This window comes from Oncorhynchus clarkii, chromosome 5 (genome assembly GCF_045791955.1).
Source record: "Oncorhynchus clarkii lewisi isolate Uvic-CL-2024 chromosome 5, UVic_Ocla_1.0, whole genome shotgun sequence".
NCBI lineage: Eukaryota > Metazoa > Chordata > Actinopteri > Salmoniformes > Salmonidae > Oncorhynchus > Oncorhynchus clarkii.
The window spans coordinates 50,711,964-50,736,967 of record NC_092151.1 but is presented as its reverse complement, the minus strand read 5'-3'; the positions used below and the strand labels follow the sequence as shown (position 1 = coordinate 50,736,967).

At 42.8% G+C, this 25,004-nt stretch overlaps 2 protein-coding genes across 4 annotated transcripts in view; one reads left to right on the top strand and one right to left on the bottom strand.

Annotated features, from left to right (window-relative positions):
* LOC139408966 (E3 ubiquitin-protein ligase RNF13-like) overlaps positions 1 to 13,724 on the top strand; it is an 88,937-nt gene extending 75,213 nt beyond the window's left edge. Inside the window, exons 9-10 of one of the 2 annotated variants that reach the window (XM_071153498.1) lie at positions 9,507 to 9,587; positions 11,587 to 13,724. In XM_071153498.1, coding sequence (XP_071009599.1) covers positions 9,507 to 9,587; positions 11,587 to 11,942 — 437 coding nt within the window. In that variant the 3' untranslated portion in view covers positions 11,943 to 13,724. The remainder of the gene's footprint in view (positions 1 to 9,506; positions 9,588 to 11,586) is intronic. The other variant, XM_071153499.1, reaches the window with a different exon arrangement.
* Positions 13,725 to 18,079: 4,355 nt separating this feature from the next.
* LOC139408973 (profilin-2-like) lies at positions 18,080 to 24,367 on the bottom strand. Of its 2 annotated transcripts, none has more exons than XM_071153512.1 (3): positions 24,022 to 24,367; positions 21,731 to 21,923; positions 18,080 to 20,253 (listed from the first exon to the last, which is right to left on the bottom strand). In XM_071153512.1, exons 1-3 carry the CDS (start codon positions 24,148 to 24,150, stop codon positions 20,156 to 20,158), a joined length of 420 nt encoding a protein of 139 aa, XP_071009613.1. In that variant the 5' UTR covers positions 24,151 to 24,367; the 3' UTR covers positions 18,080 to 20,155. The 2 variants fall into 2 exon arrangements, with proteins under 2 accessions (XP_071009613.1, XP_071009612.1); XM_071153511.1 differs by having other exon boundaries at positions 18,080 to 19,872; positions 24,022 to 24,350.
* Between the last annotated feature and the right edge of the window lie 637 nt (positions 24,368 to 25,004).

Genomic DNA, 25,004 nt, shown 5'->3' with positions numbered 1-25,004 from the left:
AAGAATATGAAGCGAAGACCAGCCAACGAGAGCATACAGGTCGCAGTGGTGGGTAGTATATGGGGCTTTGGTGACAAAGCGGATGGCACTGTGATAGACTACATCCAATTTGCTGAGTAGAGTGTTGGAGGCTATTTTGTAAATGACATCGCCGAAGTTAAGGATCGGTAAGATAGTCAGCTTTACGAGGATATGTTTGGCAGCATGGGTGAAGGATGCTTTGTGGTGAAATAGGGAGCCGATTTTAGATTTAATTTTGGATTGGAGATGCTTAATGTGAGTCTGGAAGGAGAGTTTACAGTCTAACCAGACACCTAGGTGTTTGTAGTTGTCCACATATTCTAAGTCAGAACCGTCCAGAGTAGTGATGCTAGACGGGCGTGTGCGGGCAGCGATCGGTTGAAGAGCATGCATTTAGTTTTACTTGCTTTTAAGAACAGTTGGAGGCCACAGAAGTAGTATTGTATGGCATTGAAGCTTGTCTGGGGCCAGAAGTATACAGAATGGTGGATCAGAGAATCACCAGTAGCAAGAGAGACATCATTGATGGATACAGAGAAAAGAGTCGGCCCGAGAATTGAACCCTGTGGCACCCCCATAGAGACTGCCAGGTCCGGACAACAGGCCCTCCGATTTGACACGCGGAACTCTATCTGAGAAGTAGTTGGTGAACCAGGCGAGGCAGTCATTTGAGAAACCAAGGCTGTTGAGTCTGCCAATAAGAATGTGGTGATTAACAGAGTCAAAAGCCTTGGCCAGGTTGATGAAGACAGCTGCACAGTGTTGTATTTTATCGATGGTGGTTATGATATCATTTAGGACCTTGAGCGTAGCTGAGGTGCACCCATGACCAGCTCTGAAACCAGATTGCATATGGGAGAAGGTACGGTGGGATTCGAAATGGTCAGTGATCTGTTTCTTAACTTGGCTTTCGAAGGTTTTTAGAAAGGCAGGGTAGGATAGATATAGGGCTAGAGTGTCTCCCCCTTTGAAGAGGGGGATGACTGCGGCAGCTTTCCAATCTTTAGGAATCTCAGACGATACGAAAGGGAGGTTGAACAGGCTAGTAATAGGGGTTGCAACAATTATGGCGAATCATTTTTAGAAAGAAAGGGTCCAGATTGTTTAGCCCAGCTGATTTGTCGGGGTCCAGATTTTGCAGCTCTTTCAGAACATCAGCTATCCAGGATACCCGGGCCAGGTCGATTAGAAAGGCCTGCTCGCTGACATGTTTTAGGGAGCGTTTGACAGTGATGAGGGGTGGTCGTTTGACAGCGGACCCAAGGCAATGAGGCAGTGATTGCTGAGATCCTGGTTGAAGACAGCAGAGGTGTATTTAGAGGGCAGGTTGGTCAGGATGATGGCTCTGTCAGACTGTTTGGCAATACCAAGCGGGGACACCAAAGCTCTACCTAATCACCCTTTAAGCCCTGCACACCGGATCTCTGCTTGCATTGCGTGGAATAGGCCTGTGGGGAGTCCGGAAGGCCTGTACCTCGCCGTCTTATGGAGAGTGAATAAGTACTGGTAGGTAAGGGGAGGAAGTGTAGTCAATGACCGAGATTGGACAATTTATCATTTAAAGCAATGATCTGAGCGTTTCCTTGCTTTTTGATTGGCCTGTTAGGCCTGAGGGGGAGTATACCAAACCTTGTTAGTTGATCCTAATAGGCTGGAGCGAGTTTGCCAGCTTGGCGCCATTTCAACATGGAAGGTGAGGTAGCTGGATAGCTAGGCTGACAGTGCTGTGTTCCGGGATGGAATGGCATCCCAGATACACACTCGTCCGAGGCTGAGTCTTGCAGCCGTCCCATACATCTCTCTACATGGGGTGGGCGATGACAAGCGTGAATCACGGAGCCACCTTTTAGATCACTCGTTGGACTCGTTCTGCGCTAATTGTTTACAGTGTGCCAACACGAACGGACCTCTTTTTATACCTTTTATGCAGAACTCAGAGCTCACGTTCTCCAGCCCAGGGTATTTTTAGCTGTCTCTAACACCACTGTGTGACCGCAGCAAGGCAAAGCTGAGTGCTTCTGTCTGCTGCTTCCCTTTCTCCATGACCTCACTCTCTTCCACTTGTCTATTCTCCCGGCGGGCTGTGTTTGGGCAGGGTGCCCGTAACCAGGGGTCAGTGTGTGTGTGTGGGAATGGTGCCCTTAGTCACCATCCTCAGCTACACCTGATGCTGAGTCTGGTTTTTAACTGAACCTACAGTAAGTGGATGCCTGGTCTTCACTGGCACTGTGTGTGCTTGTCTACATATGTGCGTGGACAATTAAAAGAGAAGGCCTGTCACTAAGGGCTTTGGATTGGAACCAGTCTGTGCCCACTGAAAAATGTTACACGAAGATGGGAACCATGCGCCACAATGGTTTAATCGCATCATCTCCCAGAAGTGCCTACAAGTCACAGACAATTAGAAGCAACTTCTCTCTACACTGGCCTCTATGTCCTCTGGCTGTAGGTTAGTTGTGTTATTATCAGCAGTGTTAGCGATGCTAATGCTAATCTAATGGTATCACATTGTAGTGTTAGCGCACTAGGCCTTTTAGTTGTTTTCCCTGTCATTCTAGGCTTGGTTTTATGGACTCGTCACAACTCTAGGCTAATCCCAGAGGAGTGCAGTGTGTGCTGATGCAATTATATATCTGGTGGTGTGAATAAAGTGTGTATTCATTCCCTTAATTGAGCGATGCAGGCTTCTCTGGGCAGGGGGATGACATGGGGGAGATGCTAGCTGATTAGCCGGCCTACCGTATTGTCTGTGCGTTGAGGTGTGGTGCTTCTAGCCTGCAGCGCTAATGAGGAATTTGGCAGGAAGGGGGGGGGGGGGGGGGGGGGGGGGGGGGTCTGAATAGGCTTAGAGTACCTATCTCAATGCAATGTACAATAGCAGCGTAATTAGCACACAATACCAGTCTGAGGAGTATTACCGTGCCTTCAGAAAGTATTCACAACCTTTGACTTTTTCCACATTTTGTTGTGTTACAAACAATACCCCATAATGTCAAAGTGGAATTATGTTTTTGACTTTGTTGCAGCCTTGTTGCTAGCCCTTGCATAATCCATATGAAGTTAGCCTCATATACAGTGCATTCGGAAAGTATTCAGACACCTTGACTTTTTCCGCATTTTGTTACTATTTTTGCTTATGGGGTATTGTGTGTAGATTGATGAGGGAAGAAAAACGATTGAATCCATTTTAGAATACGGCTGTAACGTAACAAAAAGTGGAAAAGTGGAAGGGGTCTGAATACTTCCCGAATGAACTGTAAGCTTACCATGTGACTGTGCGCTTTTTGTCTGGCTTTCTGGCTCTGGTTAAGACTGAGGGGCCCAGCTGTGTGTGTGGTTTCGCCACCAGACGGAGAGCAGACACAGAAACCTCAAAACCAGCAGTTCCAGAGAAAGAGAGAAACAGAGGAAGCCAGGGAGATTAATTTTCCCTTGCTCCAGTTCACCCTCTAAAACCACTGAACCTAAGATGGTACCCCATCGCCCCGTTTATGAGATGGACCGGGCTCTCCCTCTGACCCCTGCCCTCCCGTCTCTCCCCAGGGCTCTCCGACTGATGAGTCACTGTGTGTGCTCCTCCCCTCCCTCTGCTCTGTTCCAGCCCTGGGCTGAGTACACACACACTCACACAGAGCGAAAGCAGCTGCGGAGGCTCTGACACTGTGTGAACAGTGAGGCAGGAGTATTGTGATACAGTCCCTTCTCGTTACAGATAAGTACAGCAAGTAGCCTTACCACAGCCATGTTGGCTCTAGCTGTAGGTAGCTGTGCAGATCTGTGCGCATCACAAACACTCTTGTCTCCTCGCTCTGATTAGTTTAGTAAGGGAGCGTGATTCCTCCTGAGATCCAGGAATGCTGGCTGGCTGACCGGAGCAATTCATTGACAATCTGGCTCTTTTTAAACTACTGGTCCCCAAAGGCCCTTAGGGGCCACTTCAACAACGATGTCAGATAAGGGTAGTGTTGAAAAGAGTCTCTCGCAATCAGCGATAATGGGATAATAACCAGCCAATCAAACCGTATAGAGTTTGATTAACATTATTGTCTAAAGATAGAATCTTACAAACATGGTTGAAGGTTGGATAAAAATTCTTCAATAATTAGTTTGTATGCTAGTCAGTATGCTGCTGTGTAAGAACAGTTTTTTCATTCTCGGATGACATGGTCATGCATGGTCTGTTCCGACATTTGTTGACGTGATGTATGTGAGGTAATTAGTAATGTCATTAATAACTTTGCCCAGTAGAAAGTTCCAGGAAATGGAGTTAGTGATTAATGTGCCCACACCAGCTCCTTTGATCAGCCTGAGTAGTTTAATTCCATGCTTTCATGAAAAGAGATGACCAGACCGTGAATTCTGCTCAACCAGAGAATTCTGCTGCCGTGCTTCTCTCTGACCAACAAACACAAAAAAACTTGAACTGCTTGATATGGGCATTTGACTGGAAGATTACAAAATCTAACAAGGCTCTCATAGTAATATAATTTAGAAATCAGAAAATTAAGAACGGAAAAGGTTCATTAATAATCTCAATGGAATAGTAAAGAACACAAGTTTAAAAAATGATATATGCATGTGGACACCCCCTTCAAATTAGTGGATTCTGCTATTTCAGCCACACCCGCTACTGACAGGTGTATAAAAATGAGCACTCCGCCATGCAATCTCCATAGACAAACAAGTGCTCAGTGACTTTCAAAATGGCACCGTCATAGGATGACACTTTTCCAACAAGTCAGTTTGTAAAATTTCTGCTCTACTAGTGCTGCCCTGGACAACTGTAAGTGCTGTTATTGTGAAGTGGAAACATCTAGGAGCAACAACGGTTCAGCTGTGATGTGGTAGGCCACACAAGCTCACAGCGGGACCCCCGAGTGCTGAAGCACGTAGAACATAAAAATCGTCTGTCCTCGGTTGCAGAACACACTACCGAGTTTCAAACTGCCTCTGGAAGCAACATCAGCACAATAACTGTTAGTCAGGATCTTCACAAAGTGGGTTTCCATGGCCGAGCAGCCGCACACAAGCCTAAGATCACCATGCGTGATGCCAAGCGTCGGCTGGAGTGGTGTAAAGCTCGCCGCCATTGGACTCTGGAGCACTGGAAACGACAAATCAGATACCTGCCCCAATGCATAGTGCCAACTGTAAAGTTTGGTGGAGAAGGAATAATGGTCTGGGGCTATTTTTCATGGTCGGGCTCAGCCCCCCTAGTTCCAGTGAAGGGAAATCTTAATGCGACAACATACAATGACATTCTAGACAATTCTGGTCTTCTAACTTTGTGGCAACAGTTTGGGGAAGGCCCTTCCCTGTTTCAGAATGACAATGCCCCAGTGCACAAAGCAAGCTCCATACAGAAATGGTTTGTCAAGATTGCTGTAGAAGAACTTGACTGGCCTGCGCAGAGTCATGACCTCAACTCCATCAAACACCTTTGGGAGGAATTGGAAAGCCGACTGCGAGCCAGGCTTAATCGCTCAAAATCAGTGTCCGACCTCACTAATGCTCTTGTGGCTGAATGGAAGCAAGTCCCCGCAGCAATGTTTCCGACATCTAGTGAAAAGCCTTCCCAGAAGAGCGGAGGCTGTTATAGCAGCAAAGGATGGACCAACTCCATATTAATGCCATGATTTTGGAATGAGATGTTCGACGAGCAGGTGTCCACATACCTTTGGTCATGTAGTGTATGATACTTGTGTTTTTGCTTACTTGGCTATATCAGGTTGTTAAATTGAGTTATACTGGAGAACTTCTCGGGACAAGTGAGGAACAGGTCTTAGATGTCACCGTTAGTGAATGTGCCTTTGTGCTATTCTGTATGTCTTACTTAGCAGTGTACACACCCTTTGAGTTTGTGGTGTCAAAGTATTTTTCTGCTTAGTGCTCAACCTCACTCAGAACAGCCCAGTGCCACAGTTCAGCATTTTCTGAGTTTGTGCTGGAGCCATGCCTTTATAAATGCTCCCCCCCTCCTGTCCAGCACTGGGTTCAAGTTCGGACAGAGAGAGGAGGAGAGAGAGGGAGAAATGGATAAAGACAAGAAGTGACAATGACAGACAGAGAGAAAAAAGAAAGTTGGAGACAGGCAACAAAGACAGTCTGAGAAAAAGAGAGCACGAGACAGAGGAAAGAGAGAGGGGCAGAAAAAAGTAAAAAACAGGGAGAGATTGAGTCTGTGACTTTAGTGAAGGGGGGGTGGACATGACTCCCCATCCTTATACGGTTACATGCAATCCTGGCACGGGTACTGAGGAGCAGCAAAACATGCTCATTTAAAGCTTAAATAAACACTGGCCCACATATCCGGCACCCTCCACAGCACAGCACCTCGTCCTCCCCACAAGGGAAGGGGCAAGAAAGAATGCTGTGGAATTTGAAAGGGAGTGCATTTGTTTGTTTTTTTACCTTTATTTAACTAGGCAAGTCAGTTAAGGTTTGGCCCAGTTTGGTAGCCACATACATGGCGGGAATGTGCTTGGAGTGGAATTTTAGAAAGAGTGAGAACTTAGTCCAAAACAAATGTAGGGAAATGACTTGAAAGCGGAGGTACAGTGGCTTGCAAAAGTATTCACCCCCTTGGCACTTTTCCTATTTTGTTGCCTGACAACCTGGAATTAAATTAGATTTTTGGGGGGTTTGTATCATTTGATTTACACAACATGCCTACCACTTTGAAGATACAAAATATTTTTTATTGTGAAACAAACAAGACAAAAAAACAGAACTTGAGCGTGCATAACTATTCACCCCCCCCCCCCCCCCTCCCCCCCTCCCCCCAAAAAAAGTCAATACTTTGTAGAGCCACCTTTTGCAGCAATTACAGCTGCAAGTCTCTTGGGGTAAGCTTGGCACATCTAGCCACTGATTTTTGCTCATTCTTCGAGGCAAAACTGCTCCAGCTCCTTCAAGTTGGATGGGTTCCGCTGGTGTACAGCAATCTTTAAGTCATACCACAGATTCTCAATTGGATTGAGGTCTGGGCTTTGACTAGGCCATTCCAAGACATTTAAATATTTCCCCTTCAACCACTCAAGTGTTGCTTTAGCAGTATGCTTAGGGTCATTGTCCTGCTGGAAGGTGAACCTCCGTCCCAGTCTCAAATCTCTTGAAGACTGAAACCGGTTTCCCTCAAGAATTTCCCTGTATTTAGCGGCATTCATCATTCCTTCAATTCTGACCAGTTTCCCAGTCCCTGCTGATGAAAAACATCCCCACAGCATGATGCTGCCACCACCACTCTTCACTGTGGGGATGGTGTTCTCGGAGTGATGAGAGATGTTGGGTTTACGCCAGACATAGCGTTTTCCTTGATTGCCAAAAAGCTACATTTTAGTTTCATCTAACCAAATTACCTCCTTCCATATGTTTTTTTCTGGCCACTCTTCCTTAAAGCCCAGCTCTGTGGAGTGTACGGCTTAAAGTGGTCCTATCGACAGATACTCCAATCTCCGCTGTGGAGCTTTGCAGCTCCTTCAGGGTTATCTTTGGTCTCTTTGTTGCCTCTCTGATTAATGCCCTCCTTGCCTGGTCTGTGAGTTTTGGTGGGCTGCCCTCTCTCAATCTGATACACGTCAAATCAGTTTTCTTGATCTTTTGATCTTGTGTGAAGATAATGTTCTATACACTGATTTTTACAGGAAACCTACTAATCGTAACATTTAGTTGAGGGCTGATAGTTGTCATCCACTTTCCTTGAAAAACAGTTTGCCCTACAGCCAATTCTATCAAATCAAAAGAATTTGTAAAAAAAAAAAATCAGATTTCGAAAGAAATATGGCTGAGACGCAAAGAAAATTCAAGGAGAGGGGGTATAAAAATGGTCAGATTAATACTGGCATTGAGAAAATTCTAAACAAAACATGACCTTTTTCAAGGTCAGTCTCGCAAAAATAAGCATTCTTGCGTTCTAACTACCCACTATTCAAAGTGCTCGGAACAAATTAAGGGAATCGTTCACAAACATTGGCACATTCTAAGATCCGATGATAGTATCGGTAATGTGTTTTCGGACCTTCCCTTGGTCGTATTCTCGCGGGGCAGAAACCTCAGTGATCAATTGGTAAACTCTGATTTACCACCCCAAGATATTGCTGCACAACATCTATTTGCACCCCTACTGGATGGAAACTACAAATGTAATGGCTGTGGTCAATGCAATGGCACTTATAAATGTAGATCCTTCAAACACCCCCAAACAGGGAAACAGACCCCAATCAAAGGTGTTATCACGTGCTCCACTAAGGCAGTTATTTATCTTATAACTTGTCCTTCTGGTAAAAATGATGTGGGTAAAACAAAGAGCGAATTAAAAGTACGTATCTCGGAGAATCGTAACACCATTAGGTGCAAAAACTCGACTTACCCAGTTGCGGCCCACTTTTTGGAAGAAAACCACTCGATTTCGTCTCTACGTTATATTGGCATCGAACATGTCATGCCTCCCTTAGAGAGGGGGTGACCTCGACAATTTATTGTTAAAACGAGATGCTGCCTGGATCTTTAATTTAAGGACCCTTGCTCCCTTCGGTCTAAACGTAGACTTTGATCTGAAGCCATTCTTGTGATTTTGCTATTGTAAATGTTTGTAGGCTTATGTAGCCACATTTGATCTATGATCGTACGCTATCCATTTATGTTTTTTGTATGAGAATTAACCAATGATATCAGGCCACACCCAGCCATGATTACAGACACCTGTGTGTGTCTTTTGACACTATATAAATGAGTCATCCCGCAGTGTTTATCATTATACCCTGATGAAGACAGCTTGTCTGTCAACATTGGACATAAATATTTTTGCATCTGAGCTCCTAGAGTGTGCGACTCTCTTTTATTTTTTAAGGGTGGCCCTCTCTTGGCAGGTTTGTTGTGGTGCCATATTCTTTCCATTTTTTAATAGGATCGATTTATTGGTGCTCCGTGGGATGTTCAAAGTTCTGATATTTTTTTATAACCCAACCCTGATCTGTACTTCTCCACAACTTTGTCCCTGACCTGTTTAGAGAGCTCCTTGGTCTTCATGGTGCCACTTGCTTGGTGGTGCCCCTCGCTTAATGGTGTTGCAGATTCTGGGGCCTTTCATGTGAAACTTAGATTGCACACAGGTGGACTTTATTTAAATAATTATGTGACTTGTGAAGGTAATTGGTTGCACCAGATTTTATTTAGGGGCTTCATATCAAAAGGGGTGAATACATATACAAACAAGTCATTTTTTTCACTTCACCAATTTGGACTATTTTGTGTATGTCCATTACATGAAATGAAATTTAAATGACAGGTTGTAATGCAACAAAATATGAAAAATGCCAAGGGGGTGAATACTTTTGCAAGGCACTCTGAGTCAGTTGACAGTAGTTTGACTCAGCTCGTCATTTAAATAAATACGGGCTACACAATTGAGTAAATTAAAATGTCTTTATTAAGAGGACTTTTCTGTATTTTGTTCTACCATTGAACCGTGTTTCTTTTGTACCTAGGGGACGCCTACGATGTGTGTGCCATATGCCTGGATGAGTACGAGGAGGGAGACAAGCTCCGGGTCCTGCCCTGCTCTCACGGTGAGGCTTGGCCTGCCATGCCCTCTACCCCCTCCTGACACACACACAACAACCTACTACCCTAAACCCATCGACTTGCCACCTGTGCTCCTCCACTGCAGTCCTCTAGATCAGTGTTTTCCAACTCTAGTCCTCAAGTACCCCCAAAAGTACACATTTTTGTTGTAGCCCCAGACAAGCACACCTAATTTAAATGAGTCAACTAATCACTAAGTCCTCAATGAGTTGAATCGGGTGTTTTTGTCCAGGGCTACAACAAAAATGTGTGCTGTTGGAAGACTAGAGTTGGGAAACACTGCTCTAGATACACAAAAGTATGTGAACACCCATTCAAATGAGTGGATTCAGCTATTTCATCCACACCCATTGCTGACAGGTGTATAAAATCAAGCACACAGCCATGTAATCTCCATAGACAAACATTGGCAGTAGAATGGCCTTACTGAAGAGCTCAGTGACTTTCAATGTGGCATCGTCATAGAATGCCACCTTTCTAACAAGTATGTTCTTCAAATTTCTGCCTTGCTAGAGCTGCCCCGGTCAACTGTAAGTGCTGTTATTGTGAAGTGGAAATGTCTAGGAGCAACAACGGCTCAGCCGCAAATGGTAGGCCACACAAGCTCACAGAACAGGACCACCGAGTGCTGAAGCGCATAAAATTTGTCTGTCCTAAAGTTGCAACACTCACTACCAAGTTCCAAACTGCCTCTAGAAGCAACGTCTACACAAGAACTGTTCATCGAGAGCTTCATTAAATGGGTTTCCATGGCCGAGCAGCCACACACAAGCCTAAAATCACCATGCGCAATGCCAAGCGTCGGCTGGAGTGGTGTAAAGTTCACCGCAATTGGACTCTGGAGCTGTGGAATCATGCTTCACCATCTGGCAGTCCAACGGACGAATCTGGGTTTGGCGGCTGCCAGGATTTGACAGGCTACCTGCCCTAATGCATAGTGCCAACTATAAAGTTTTGTGGAGGAGGAATAATGGTCTTGGGCTGTTTTTCATGGTTTGGGCTAGGCCCATTAGTTCCAGTGAAGAGAAATTTTAACGCTACAGCATACTGTGCTTACAACTTGGTAGCAACAGTTTGGGTAAGGCCCTATCCTGTTTCTGCATGACAATCCCCATGTGCACAAAGCAAGGTCCATACAGAAATGGTTTGTCGAGATTGGTGTGGAAGAACTTGACTGGCCTGCACAGAGCCCTGACCTCTACCCCATCGTACACCTTTGGGATTAATTGGAACGCCAACTTCGAGCCAGGCATAATCGCCCAACATCAGTGCCCAACCTCACTAATGTGCATGGCTAAATGGAAGCAAGTCCCCGCAGCAATGTTTTCCAACATCTAGTGGAAATAGTGGAGGCAGCAAAGGGGGGACTAACTCCATATTAATGCCCATGATTTTGGAATGAGCAGGTGTCCACATACTTTTGGCGATGTAGTATAAAACACCAGGTCATGTGTTGATGTCTCAGTGGGAGACAGTCTGAAGGGCTCTACTGCACCCTGTGCTGTTCCTTGAACCATGCCTGTCTGTATCATCCCAGAAAATCATCTATTTGGCTCCAGCTCACTTTGCTGCATCTAATATGCAGCTGGCCTGACCGCTAGTGTTCTTAGAAAACCGCCGTAGCTTCTGGACACTGTCAAGCTATACTAATACTGTATACAGTACTGGTAATGTAGAAGTTAAATAGACTAAATGCCATTTTCTTGTTGAAAATGGCTGGTTTTAAAGCATTATTTCCTGAAATGTCCACAATCCCCTATTTGTAAACCTATTAAGCTTAAATCCTAGTATTCTAATACATTAAGCTAGGTTTGCCTTTGAAATTCCCCATTACCCTGTCCAGGTGTTGTAGCCAAACCTAATCAAAATTGTCCACCCTTATATAGTCAGTAGATAACAAGCACACCCTTAGGATTACCTTGTGTGTTGTACCTTTGATTGTGAGTGTCATGACCTTTTTCCCTGTCCTCTCCCTCCCTCCAGCTTACCACAACAAGTGTGTGGACCCCTGGCTGACCAAGACCAGGAAGACGTGTCCTGTGTGCAAGCAGAAGGTGGTCCCCTCTGCGGGCGACTCAGACTCCGATTCGGAGGAGGGCGACAGCGGGCCCGATGAGAACGAGGTGTCAGAGAGCACCCCGCTGCTGCGCTCCCTGGCCTCCACCAGCGGCCACTCTTTTGGCACCATGTCGGGCGCCTCACGTTCCGAACCCGATCAGGAGTCCTCCGAGTATGAAGACGACCACCTGGACACCAGCGACGACAGCGAGGTCACCGTGGAGACAGTGGTGCAGCTGCAGGAGCCTCGTCCTGACGACCACGACCCGGTCCACGCCTGATTGGTTGGCCTGAGTTGACAGACAGGTGGCCGGTCCCCCGCCCCTCTCTCCCACTCACCCTATGGGGTTGCAGAGACTCACGCTGGTGGCGTGGTCACGAGGATTTGTTTCATTTTTACATCTCCCTCCAAGTTTAGAATGCAAATCACCTTAATTCTCCATTTGTTGTATTTTTAACCTGATTACTGAAGGGTGGCGTCGTCATGTGTTTTGGGCTAAACGGCGTCGATTTCACAGGAATGTTGCCGTACAGTAGACTGTATTTTACTCTGGTTTGTCAGTATGGGGTGGTTTTCTGCAGACATCCTCCGACTAGGGTTATACTCTATTCACTGTGAGAAAGGGCTCGATGCTCTCGTGTGCACGAGCATGCTTGACACCAACTGTGAAAGAATGCATTGAGTATATAAATAATGTATAGATCACCATAATTAACATCTTAAAACATTGATTATTTTGTAGCCTGTATATCTGTAGTCTGGGGAAGCAAAAAAATATGTTATATTGTATATATTTCTGCTGTATAGAAATATCTAAATCAAAGTACTATACAGCAGCCTTTTATAAAATCGATTGAACTGACCTTTTCCATGTGAATATATAAAACGATTGGCCATGGGAACTGGGTTTTGACAATCGGTCTCTACCCTGAGATCCGGGAGCCAGTCGCTCATCTCAGAGTATGATTTTGATGCGACTGATATGTTACGTTGACCTGCACAGACAAAATTAAGCCAAACCGGTTATGCATTCAGCCAAAGATAGGTTTGCTGTGTGTTTGCCCAATGTTATGGGTAACCTCTCAGCAGTCGTGTAATACAAGCAGAGGGGGTGGGGAGAAACAGTTTTGTTCAGGTAGTACCCGCATCTACACTGCAACAAGCAACCTGCTGTATACTTCATTTGGCTAATCTAGAGCCATCACATACCACTTCTCTGAAATGCATGATGCCATTGGTGGATAGGTCTTGCAACATGTATTTGGTTTCACGTCATATTGTACGTAGGACGTTCTACAAGTAAAAATAGTTTTTTTAATAAGACTTGAATGTTGAGTCCTGTTGCCTTTTTATTTGATGTCTTGTAAACATCTTATGCTCACACATGCCTGTATTCAATTTAATTCCACTTCAATAAAGACACTGTTTGTCAACAGAATGCTGAGGCCTTCCATCCATTTCAAGAGGTTTGTGATCAAGGCACAAAGCTACAGTGATTTAATGAAGTGTGTTCTTCATCGTCAATAAGTTTTATGATGGATCAGATGGATCAATTTTAGAATAAGGCTGTAACGTAACAAAATGTGGAAAAAGTCGAGTCTGAATACTTTCCGAATGCACTGTATAGCCTAGTTGATTTTATTAAAACACATAGGGTGTTTCTATATATGGATAAATACAAGTTTTAAAATTTGGTTGGTCAAAAGAAGGCTGCTCTTGGTTGACCAAGATCATTTTTTGTCAGGGTCAGCTCAAGTAGAAATGCAGGAAATGAACTTAAGATGCTCCAAAAACTTCTGAGGGAGAACCACCAGACCAGTCGCCAGTTGACACCCCACTTCTAAAACCAAAGTTAAGCCACTGGTAATGATCATGCTGTTTAATCAGTTTCTTGATATGCCACACCTGTCAGGTGGCTGGATTATCTTGGCAATGGAAAAATGCTCATTAACAGGGATGTAAACAAACTTGTACCAACAATTTGAGAAAAATATGTTTTTTGTGCATAAGGAACATTTCTTGGATCTTCTATTTCAGCGCATTAAACATGGGACCAACACTTCACATGTTGCGATCATATTTCTGCTCAGTATAATTCAAATTGATTTTAGGGAAAGTTTAGCTTCCCCTAGATTTATGGACGCACCACCTATGCTTACATATTAAAAACATAACCCCACATAACATCCATTTGCTATTCAAGTGCAGGCTACGGATTACAAGTTTTTGTTTGTGGGCTATTCGAAAATAGTTCCACACATATTAGTAGGCTATATGTAACATAACAAATTAAATTAAGAATAGTCTAATAGGGGAGAATATTATCAAGTGCTTGTCAAATGGCAGACTTGGCAAGAAATAGAGCTGAGCTCATGCCTATCATGAGACTTTTTTCAAATCGTCATTCGAGGCACATCATGCAGCCTTAGAATGTATTACAAATCTAAATTTATAGCCTAACATTTATATTACAATTTAAGTTGCATAAATTAAATTAAGCATATACAGTTGAAGTCGAAAGTTTACATACTTAGGTTGGAGTCATTAAAACTTGGTTTTCAACCACTCCACAAATTTCTTGTTAACAAACTAGAGTTTTGGCAAGTCGGTTAGGACATCTACTTTGTGCATGACAAGTAATTTTTCCAACAATTGTTTACAGACAGATTATTTCACTTATAATTCACTGTATCACAATTCCAGTGGGTCAGAAGTTTACATACACTAAGTTGACTGTGCCTTTAAACAGCTTGGAAAATTCCAGAAAATGATGTCATGGCTTTAGAAGCTTCTGATAGGCTAATTGACATCATTTGAGTCAATTAGAGGTGTACCTGTGGAAGTATTTCCAGGCCTACCTTCAAACTCAGTGCCTCTTTGCTTGACATCATGGGAAATTCAAAAGAAATCAGCCAAGACGTCAGGAAAAAAAATGGTAGACCTCCACAAGTCCGGTTCATCCTTGGGTGCAATATCCAAACACCTGAAGGTACCACGTTCATCTGTACAAACAATAGTACCAAGTATAAACACCATGGGACCACGCAGCCGTCATACAGCTCAGGAAGGAGGCGCGTTCTGTCTCCTAGAGATGAACGTACTTTGGGGAGAAAAGTGCAAATCAATCCCAGAACAACAGCAAAGGACCCTGTGAAGATGCTGGAGGAAACAGGTAAAAAAGTATCTATATCAACAGTAAAACGAGTCCTGTATCAACATAACCTGAAAGGCTGCTCAGCAAGGAAGAAGCCACTACTCCAAAACCTCCATTAAAAAAAGCCAGACTACGGTTTGCAACTGCACATGGGCACAAAGATCGTACTTTTTGGAGAAATGTCCTCTGGTCTGATGAAACAAAAATAGAACTGTTTGGCCATAATGATCATCGTTAAGTTTGGAGGAAAAAGGGGGGGGGCTTGCAAGCCCGAAGAACACCATCCCAACCGTGAAGCACAGGGGTGGCAGCATCATGTTGTGGGGCTACTTTGCTGCAGGAGGGACTGGTGCACTTCACAAAATAGATGGCATTATGAGGAAGTAAAATTATGTGGATATATTGAAGCAACATCAAGACATCAGTCAGGAAGTTAAAGCTTGGTCGCAAATGGTCTTCCAAATGGACAATGACCCCAAGCATACTTCCAAAGTGGCAAAATGGCTTTAAGGCCAACAAAGTCAAGGTATTGGAGTGGCCATCATAAAGCCCTGACCTCAATCCTATAGAACATTTGTGGGCAGAACAAAAAAAAAAGTGTGTGTGAGCAAGGAGGCCTACACCAGCTATTTTTTTTCTTCTTTTACACCTTTATTTAACAAGTCAGTTAAGAACAAATTCTTATTTTCAATGACGGAGGAATGGGCCAGGAGGAACGTCAGGTGGAATGGGCCAAAATTCACCCAACTTATTGTGGGAAGCTTGTGGAAGGCCACCCGAAATTTAATTTTCAACGCTGATACCGATTATTGGAGGACCAAAAAAACCCGATACCGATTAAATCGGACGATTTTTATATACATATATTTGTAATAATGACAATTACAAATACCTTAATTTCTTTGTTCGACGTGGGATTTTTATGCATCTGTAAAACGTAATATGCAAGAAATGGCAGTGGAAACACCTATGTGCAAATATTGATATAAAAACCACCATATCAAAGTAAACTTGGGAGTCACACGATTATATGGTGTGTGCTACTCCCACTATGCCTCAGGAAACCATGCAGTTTATTAGTCTACAGATTAAATAAATTATGAACATCACAGGATGGTGAAAGTGCACAATGATCTTAACACTCCTTTCCAAAAAATATCGATGGTCTGATTTGACTGCCGTTTGACAAATACAAATATTCTCGTTTATCCAATAATCTCATGTAGACCAGCCCACCCGCACAGTATTTGTGAGCTGTTGGCTAGTGTACATGCCAAGACCAGAGTACGCATATTTGCTATGCAACCCAACAGTTTGTGACAAAACTAATGGCAGTTAAAAATGCGATGGAAACACTGAACTTCAGATTTTTATTCGGTACATGAAAACATATGCGAAAAAGTACATTGTCACCACTACATCACACTAATTTTTTTGTCAGTTTGGGGTTAACTCTACTGGTGGGAAAATGTGCATTAATTCTTTATATAGATTTGAATATTCACAAAATCTGTCACCAATAGGATGTAAACATGGCTATAGTTAAGACTTCATAACTGTGCATTGAAATAGCGTAGGAACTGTCCACACTTAGGGAGGCCTGTGGCTACTTGAAGACACCAGTCAGTGTTTTCATTGAAACCCTTGTACTTTTGTTAATCTCATGTTGCACCTACCCCACATTTTTCAGGAAGTCTTATGTAAATGAACATATCCAGAGTATTTTCTAATATTATATACAAATGCGGTGAAAAGTATAGTAAATGTAACAGTAATGTAAAAAATCAACAGTAATGTTTGGATTCAGTCTCATGTCAGGCGAATTGTGTACGCTCACCTTCGGTCTAATAATTTATCTCCAAACTGTTTCCTTTCAGTTGCTACCATGGTTATGCATATTCTCTTCATATTTCTGTAAAACTAGAGCCCTACCGATGGGTTTGTCAGATTACATTTTTGCCCCCGCCCCCCCCCAAAAAAATATACGAGATAGCTGCCAATATACTGTTTTAGTCAGGAAATAGTTTTCCGCAATGAATTCTCATAAATTGCCATCCAAAATTGCAATTGTCCAATAAACCATGCTTAATGTTGATTTCATACATTGTGACAAGATAATGTCAACAAGCATTCAGATAAACATGAGATTCCCTTCCACCCCCCATCCCATTTACTGAGTACAGGGTGGAATTGTCAGCCAGTTGATATGGGCTTTCAATCAGCCGGGCTCTAATAAACATTTTAAATTTAAACCTATGCATATAGGCCAATTCCCCAAAGTGTAAACTTAATGGAACGTTGTGAAGCCAATAAAAATCACTTGTCAAGTTGTTGCAGTGAATTCCCCCAGTTTGGTTACTGCTACAGAAACCAAGACGTTAACAAGATTTGACGCATTTACCATCAGGTTGATATTTCAAAATGACAAGTCTTCAATAGTCTACTACAAAGAAAGTAATTTTTTGGGACCCTCTATATATGGCGACGGGATGAAGACGCACACCCCGAATTAGTCCGGGATGCAATCCGACCACAGGTTGTGAAAATGGCTTTAAGAAAATGTTCCCACTTCACGGAAATCTCATTCACGGTAAACGCTGCCTGTTGGCTGAATCGGAAATTGCCTTCAGAAGCTGCGTTGTCGACAATTGAATCCAGACCAGTTTAATAATTGTTGCTTCCCCAATTCTGATACGAAAGGTCAGGCCTAAGCCAATGTTTCAGACCATCTAGCCCAGTGGTTTTCAAACCTCTCCTTGGGAACCACCAGCCATTCCATGTATTTGAACTATTTCAGAGCTGGCACACTGTATTCAACTAATTACAAAGCCCTGTATTAGGCCATCAGGTGAGCTAGGTAAAGGCTACAGCAACATTTTGAAACATCTGGGTGTCCCACAGGAGGTTTGAAAACCACTGATCTAGCCAATAAACACCCACTGTCAAGGAAATGCACATTTTGGTATGTTACCATCAGGCCCTGTGGGGGCTCCCAGGCCTAATTCTGCCACACTGACTCGGCCAACATCCACATACCTTTCAACAAAAGGAACATCTCCACCATGTTTACCTGCTACATACCTTTAAAGACTAACCAAGAGCATCTCAGTTTAACTATTCATCTCCAGGCCAGGGTAATAGGAACCTCCAGACCAATTCCAGTTTAATAAAAAGAAAAAATTAAACTGCTGCTCTGGCTCAAACACTTTCCTCCAAAAGAGAAAACATTTCAACTTGAGAAGCAAGAAAGTACATACAATCAATCTGGTTGGAATAAATTTATTTGATCGGTCTGTAAACAAGGTGATAAATCAATTTATGGCATTTATTGGTTTATGCATATGAAATCCAATGTGTTAGACTATCCCAGGTGTAAGAAAGGTGTAGGGGGAAGAAATTAACAAAAATCAGCAAATAAGATTTTAATTAGTACACATGCCACAAGGCCTGAACATTGGAGCAGATGCTAAAACACCCCTAAAAAGTGCCAATGAAATTACCCCTTACTGGGCAGCAGTTAAAATCCGTCACACAATAGCAACAGATCTCTACATTATGGCACAGGAGACCCATGTTTTGTACTTTAAGTTTCCACAAGACAACCAAAGTGTTCTTATTCCAACCAATCCCATCTCCCATTAAATTGAGTGTCATGTCTAGTGTAAGTTATTTTCAATTGGAGATTACATTAAGTACCGAGCCTCACAGTTTGATACCACATCTTAGTTGATGACTAGAGAACAAGGCAATTTATTCCACAGTTGTTTCTTCACACAGCATGGGTTTTCAAATGCAGTAATTCATTTCTTAAAAAAAAAAAAAAAAAGCAAAAAGGTTGACAAATGAGGAAATAGATTTCCTCCAATTACTACCCCTCCCCGCAGCTTTATCTGGTGTCATATGATAGTGTGGTTTTATGTTAGTGTTGTTTTGCCTTCAGCAGAAAGAGGAGGCTAGCAGTCGTCCTTCACAATGATAGAGCTAGAGCAACTGTATAAATACCCAAGCTGCAACAAAAGTTGGTCCTATGAAAAATTCAAACTGGACACACTCCAGATCGTTATGCTGGGATATCTACTGTCCAAAATGGCAGCCTTAAAAATAAAATAAATATTACAGGAGCTGGCAAACAATATTTTAAGTGCCTGAGCCATTGCAACGATGGAATGTCCATGGTGTTCATGTAGTCAGAAAGGTCATGAAGAGGGCATGGGAGGAGATTCTACCTGCGTCAGTGCTGTTTTGCCATTTGATTCAATCAATACCAAAATGGACCCCCCCCCCCCCCTAAAAACCCCATATGGGAGAGGGGGCTACGGAGGACTTTAAGGTGTAGTGGTTGGAGGAATATGCCTCCTGAGTACTGATGGAGTGTCACCTATGAACAAACAGGATGGGAAAGAGGGAGGGAAGGAGGAACAGACATTTGGCAGGAGTTACAGGGCACGCGGGGCAGACGGAACAGTATTTCAGTAGGCTCAAAGATATGCATGCAGTTTCCCCTCCCAGACATGCTCTAGAAAAGGAAGACAATATGAGCTTGATTACTGCTCAAGTGCTCCAAAGGCATCGGCTGCTCAAGGGTCTGACCTACCGGGCACCATCATATGAAATCTCAGTTTAATTTAGGTTTCCTTTACTTTAGGGTTTTCACTGAGCATTGGCTAGAATGGTGCAGGTCTTTATAAGTACAGATTTGTCACAATGTCCTGTTAACAACATGCTCATCTTTAACTATGGTGCAACAGTAGTTCTAGAATGGGATAGAGTACACAGTGTGAATGCATAAAGATGACTGGAAAAGGACAAGAGAAAAGGGGATAAATAAAAAAAGGGAGCAAAAAAATGGGAGGGGGCAGAGGAGAGAAAAAAATAAGCAACTACCAACTAGAACTGGAAGTACTGAAACGCAAGAGGGTGGTAAGGGTGAGCTGCTAGGAGGCTGGGCAGAGGCTGCTTTAGTATCCAGACTTCCTCAGGTAGTCAGCCATTGTATACGCTTTCTTGTTGAGCTGCCCTCCATGGACACCTTCCTTTCCCATGACTAAAACCAATGCTGGAGTACACAAGAAAAAAAAAAGAACAGAAATGAACAGACATGGTGGTGGGGGGGATAAGAAACCACTTTTCCCCACTAAAAGTGGGGCTACATTGTTGACTGCAGGGTCATAAACATGTGGCCCTGCACTGCCACTAACACTGCCAGGGCTCATTTTAAATAGGACTGCTTGAAAGGAAAATGTTAACAGCAATCTTTGCTTTAACATTTCTATTTTGTGTTTTTTCTTTACTTCTCTCCTCTTCCTCAACTACTACACTTGGGCTAAGTCAAGACAAAACTAGAACCCTGAATCCCTTAAGTATTTTGCCATTGAGTATGCCTTCTTATTCAATCCGCCTCCATGGACCCCTTCTTTGCCCAATACAAGAACCAAGACTGAAAGAAAAGAGAGAAGGGAAATTGAGAAAATGTGAAGTTAGATCATTTAATATAAAATAAATTGTCAAATCGAAACAAGGTGGTGGACAGGGCTGGTTAGTATGAAGGAAGACATAGGAAGCTCACCAGAGGCCCCATCCATGGCCAATACACAAGCATTCATTTTCTTATTATGGCTGCTGCCCTTGGACTGGAAGAAAACATGCAAAGCGCTCACTAAAATTATGCAATAGTGGTGACCATTCAAGCCCATTAGCCTAGAGTATAATAAAACACATCTAGCCTACTCTTCTGAACTAAGGAATGTCTGAATCATCCGCTTATGTTAACAAAGTCCATAAATGGCTTTTTTTAATACCCAGTCAGAAGCTATGACAATAACAGCACAAATTGCTCCATTCTAAACTTGTGTAAAAGGTGGCAATGACAAGTTCTGTAAATCAGAAACAAAACTCTGGCCTAACCCTATCCTTTACTTTATCCACTACTTAGCTATGAGTCTACATGGCATGCCAACAGCAGGGAGGAATAGGAAAGTGAATGCTTCTACTCACTACCACCAACACTAATGCAGTACACATGCAGTCAGCATGCTTGTAGTACCTCTCCTCAATACATATGAACAGCAGCAAAATCCTTGAGTGCCACTATCAGAGTGGAAATGCCTAAATTGACAGGGACTAGGGTTAACATGTGATGGGGAGTAACCTGAACTTGACACTTAAGCATTGATGTGAGGGGAAAAGGGCATCAATTACAAAGGGATAGGGAATATGCATGTAATTCAAGGTTGATTCCATCAGGAAGAAGACCAGAAGAATGAACTCAGAAAAGGTTGCCCAGCTTGCCCTGTGACAGAAACATACACAGAAGGGAGGTTGTGTATTGCAACTAGGAGTGTCATGGACTTAAAGCTGCTAGGGATATAGGAGAATAGGGAGCATAAAGGCAAAATGAACATTGGCAAAACTCACAGGCATCTTGTTTTTCGAATGGCAGGGCATCTCCCCTTCAATTGGGTGGCCCATCAAGACTTGTGGCTCATTTTACTAGCTAGCAGTTGATCAAATATTGTCCCCGAATCCGATCTGATGCAAAACTAACCTATTCTTTAAATCAAACGGTATTTGATTGGCTTTCTTAATCTGAAAAATACCTGAAATTGAACTTAAGTCCATTATACTGCATAAACTCCCTTTTCCCATACATAATAGCTCTGTGCTTAAAAGGGAAATTCCACTCAAACCATATTTTGGTTCATGTTTCACTAGTCCACCGTTTGGGATGTCAGCAAAAAATTAAGTTACAAAACTTTTAAAATATAGAAAGCATCATTACGCATTAACTACATTATATATTGAGGAGGTGAATACCAGAATATTGTACATGCACAGCAAACTATAATTACAACCAAACCTATGAACTACATAGAGCCTTAAATGTTTGAGCAGTGAAGAAATGGGACAGGCATTACCTTTGCCGGCTTTGCCTATGGAAACGTTGTATGTGGGCTCTCCTCCTTGACTCTTTGTCCTGATGTCCATTGTCCAGTCCCCATCGGAGTGGAGGCTGTCTCTGATGACAGAGAACTTCTTTTGGCCTAGGATCAGCCCGCCGCAGAAGAAAGCTTCTCGGTCCTTTCCTACTATGACGTCGATTTCGTCAACCTATGGATGAGCATTGATGGACAAATGTCAACCATGTAAAGTTAGAAAGTTATGCAATTTCATATGCATAAAAACATTTGTCTTTACACTACAATAAGACAAGAGCATGTGTGACAACTTGTTTATTCTCTCCAATACTCTACAATGTCTAAAACTGCAAGAATCAAAGTTGGGTGAAAATTAGCAAAGCTTCAGAGGGAGCATTATTTTGTTAAAACATTTCAAAAGGGCAGTCAAAAGCGGGCAGAATTTTGGAAAAAAGTTACTTTTGGTTACTTTTTTAATCACTGTTGGGAGAACTTGGCAATTTAAGAAGTATTGCAGTTCACATTTGTCCTAACAGGCAGAAAGGAACATGCTGAAAAATAGTTTAGAGTACTGTGTGATAGAGATTAATACTGTAACCATCTCAGCTCTCATAGGCCAGTGTCCATATTTGACTCTAGACCATTGAATGTACCCTTTAAATCATGTGTACAGTGAACAATTTAAACAATCCAATACAGTTATGTATTGCAGAAAAATAAAACTTATCAGGCATTGCTTGGCTGTCATGGTCAGCAACTGATGCCTAGCTAGTCAGATTTAGTATGGTTTGCCCATACAATTATTCATTGAAAGCAGACTGGCTTATTCTCAGGTTCCAAATAAAAATGACAGCACAAAGGCTTCACCCTCATATAGAATTGCACAATTATACAACAGTCCCTTCCTTTTCAGAAAAAAATGAAGGGAATTCAGCGTATTCAATGCGGCCATCTAGCAAGCAAAGTAGCTAGCCAGCTATGCCATAACGCCTTGGCAAAGCTAGAAGCTGGCCTCCTCGTGGAAGTCTCTAGAACACTAACGTGAGAGGCTAGTAATTCACCAAGGCAACACAGCAGGACAACTGATTTGACAGCTTGTCTACATCCTGTAACATTTGAACATAAACCTAGCAGAGTAACTGCTAACTTATTTATGTCACAGCTATGAGAATGTGCCCAGACCCTGGGTACAAAACATCTAATGGTTTAACCATAGCTTAGCAAAGCCAAAGGAATCAGACTGAAAAATGCCCTCCAATATCCGCACGGCAATCTCTAATTGTTCTGCACGCGCGTGAATTGACATATTAAACTGGTTTTGACAACACAAGCAACTTCAAATAGTTGATTTACATGCATGCTTGCTAGCTAACAAAATGGAGGGCCCACGAATGACCGGACTGATGCAATATGTAAAATAAACCTGCAGGCCAATTGGATGGTATACTATTGTACAACCAATTTGCCTCGAGCTGGTGCATCCAATTTAGGTTACAATCCGATCAAATTGCGTAGACAGGAGGAAAAAATAATAATAAATGCAGAGTAGAGGCGCCATCTTGGGAAATCAAAAGGGGCGAGAGCGAGGGCCTGATTCACAAATGCATCTGAATACCGTTGAGTGTACAAAGCAAATTGTGCATGTAACATATGCATGCAGCGAAATGAGCCAACAATTTTGCTTAATAACTTTCGAATCTGGGTGGCAGGCCTGATTTATGACATTTTTCGCTCCCGGCACTCCTTCTCCCAAAGCCCGCATTGCCGGCTAGACATAACAGTAAACGCTACAAGACGGGAAACCGGTCTCCATTTAACTTTCCCATATCCCATATGGGGTATCAAATTGCTGAAAGCACGGTTGTGTTTCAGTTGCAAGTTCTAGTTCATAGTTAACACACTAGCCAGGCTAACTAAACATGTTAGCTAGCGGATTGCCTCCTACACTTTCATGTCGAACAGTCAATGTTTAACTCAAAAGGAAAGCTTTAGACCTTAGCTATATTGATAACACCATGACATTTTGAATGTAGTTGTGGTTCTGAGCCTAAGCACTTATATTTCAAATAAAACGTGCAACAGTCTCTGTAAAAGAAAACACCTAGATACCATGTGTGCTAGCTTAGCCAACATTCAATGCCTGGCTCGAGCCTAACATTACCTTATTATTCCATCTAGGGCTTCCCCATTAGGCAAGGCCTTTTTCCCATATTAAATGAACTGACAGCATAAAATGGCGGCATTTCCCTATGTTTGTAGATAATCAAATAATTACAGACCTATGTCCTTACCGTTATGTTAACAAATGTACCACCGGGAAACGATGCCCAGACATACTTAGCGTCCGTGTACCCAACAATGGCGGAGTCCTGGCAGCTGCCATCGGCCATCAGGTTATCCACGTAGCTTTGCCAGGACATACTTGCGTATTAGTTCAAATATGGAAAAATCGTAAAAATATATATTTGACGGGTACTCTCGCACAACACTGAGGTTTCTGTAATCTATATTTTCGGTGATTCTGGGACCTCCGACAATTCCCCAGTTCCGTCACGACCCCGCTTTCTTCTGGGTTTGGGCAGAGAAGAGGACCCACTGCATTCGGGTAGCGCCTGGGTGTAGTCCTTAAATAAATCACTCCGCGCAGTCGTAGTTAGGTTGAACTTCATAGCAAATCGTTGGTTGTCGCGGATGAATAAAATGGGTGTTACAGATCCAAAGAATGATTTGGACCGTGTCTATTTTACTATCTTGTCAATATGCCGCTAACTACTATCGTTTGATATCTTCTGTGATATTTTGCGCAAGCAGTATGTTTCCGAATCAATTAATGGTAGACTTAATTGGACATATGACGTGTGCATACGTAGTCCCTATTTTCCCGCCACGATGCCCTTTTACCAGTATGAATCAAAGTTACAAAGTATCAGTCTTGGGAAATTGTTGATATCATCATCGCTCATCATCAGAAGATTCTAGTGCGATAATTTGTTAGAACTCTATTTCTTGAAAGCATGCAAGAGTTACATTTAATTTTTGTGTTAGATTATATTCCTTCAGTTTAGAATGTTACTTATTTTACAACAAACAAGTCAGAGATCTTAATGACAGTTAAGAGAAACAAATCTAGCCCATTTAGCACAATTTTGATTTTAAAATGCCAGTTTCGGGTTAGTTGGTTCTTCAAATAAGCCTCCCCGTGTACCCCGCACATTATTAGAAAATAGAGGTTGCCATATTAGCTGATGTTTAATGCATGTGATTAAACTAGCCA

What these genes read in the sequence shown, in the direction of transcription:
- LOC139408973 (XM_071153512.1), bottom strand. Translation starts at nt 24,150, where the DNA reads ATGTCCTGGCAAAGCTACGTGGATAACCTGATGGCCGATGGCAGCTGC. An exon ending in GTACATTTGTTAACATAACG is followed by an intron (nt 21,924 to 24,021) that starts GTAAGGACATAG and finishes GCTCATCCATAG; the next exon opens with GTTGACGAAATCGACGTCAT. An exon ending in CATAGGCAAAGCCGGCAAAG is followed by an intron (nt 20,254 to 21,730) that starts GTAATGCCTGTC and finishes CTTTTCTTTCAG; the next exon opens with TCTTGGTTCTTGTATTGGGC.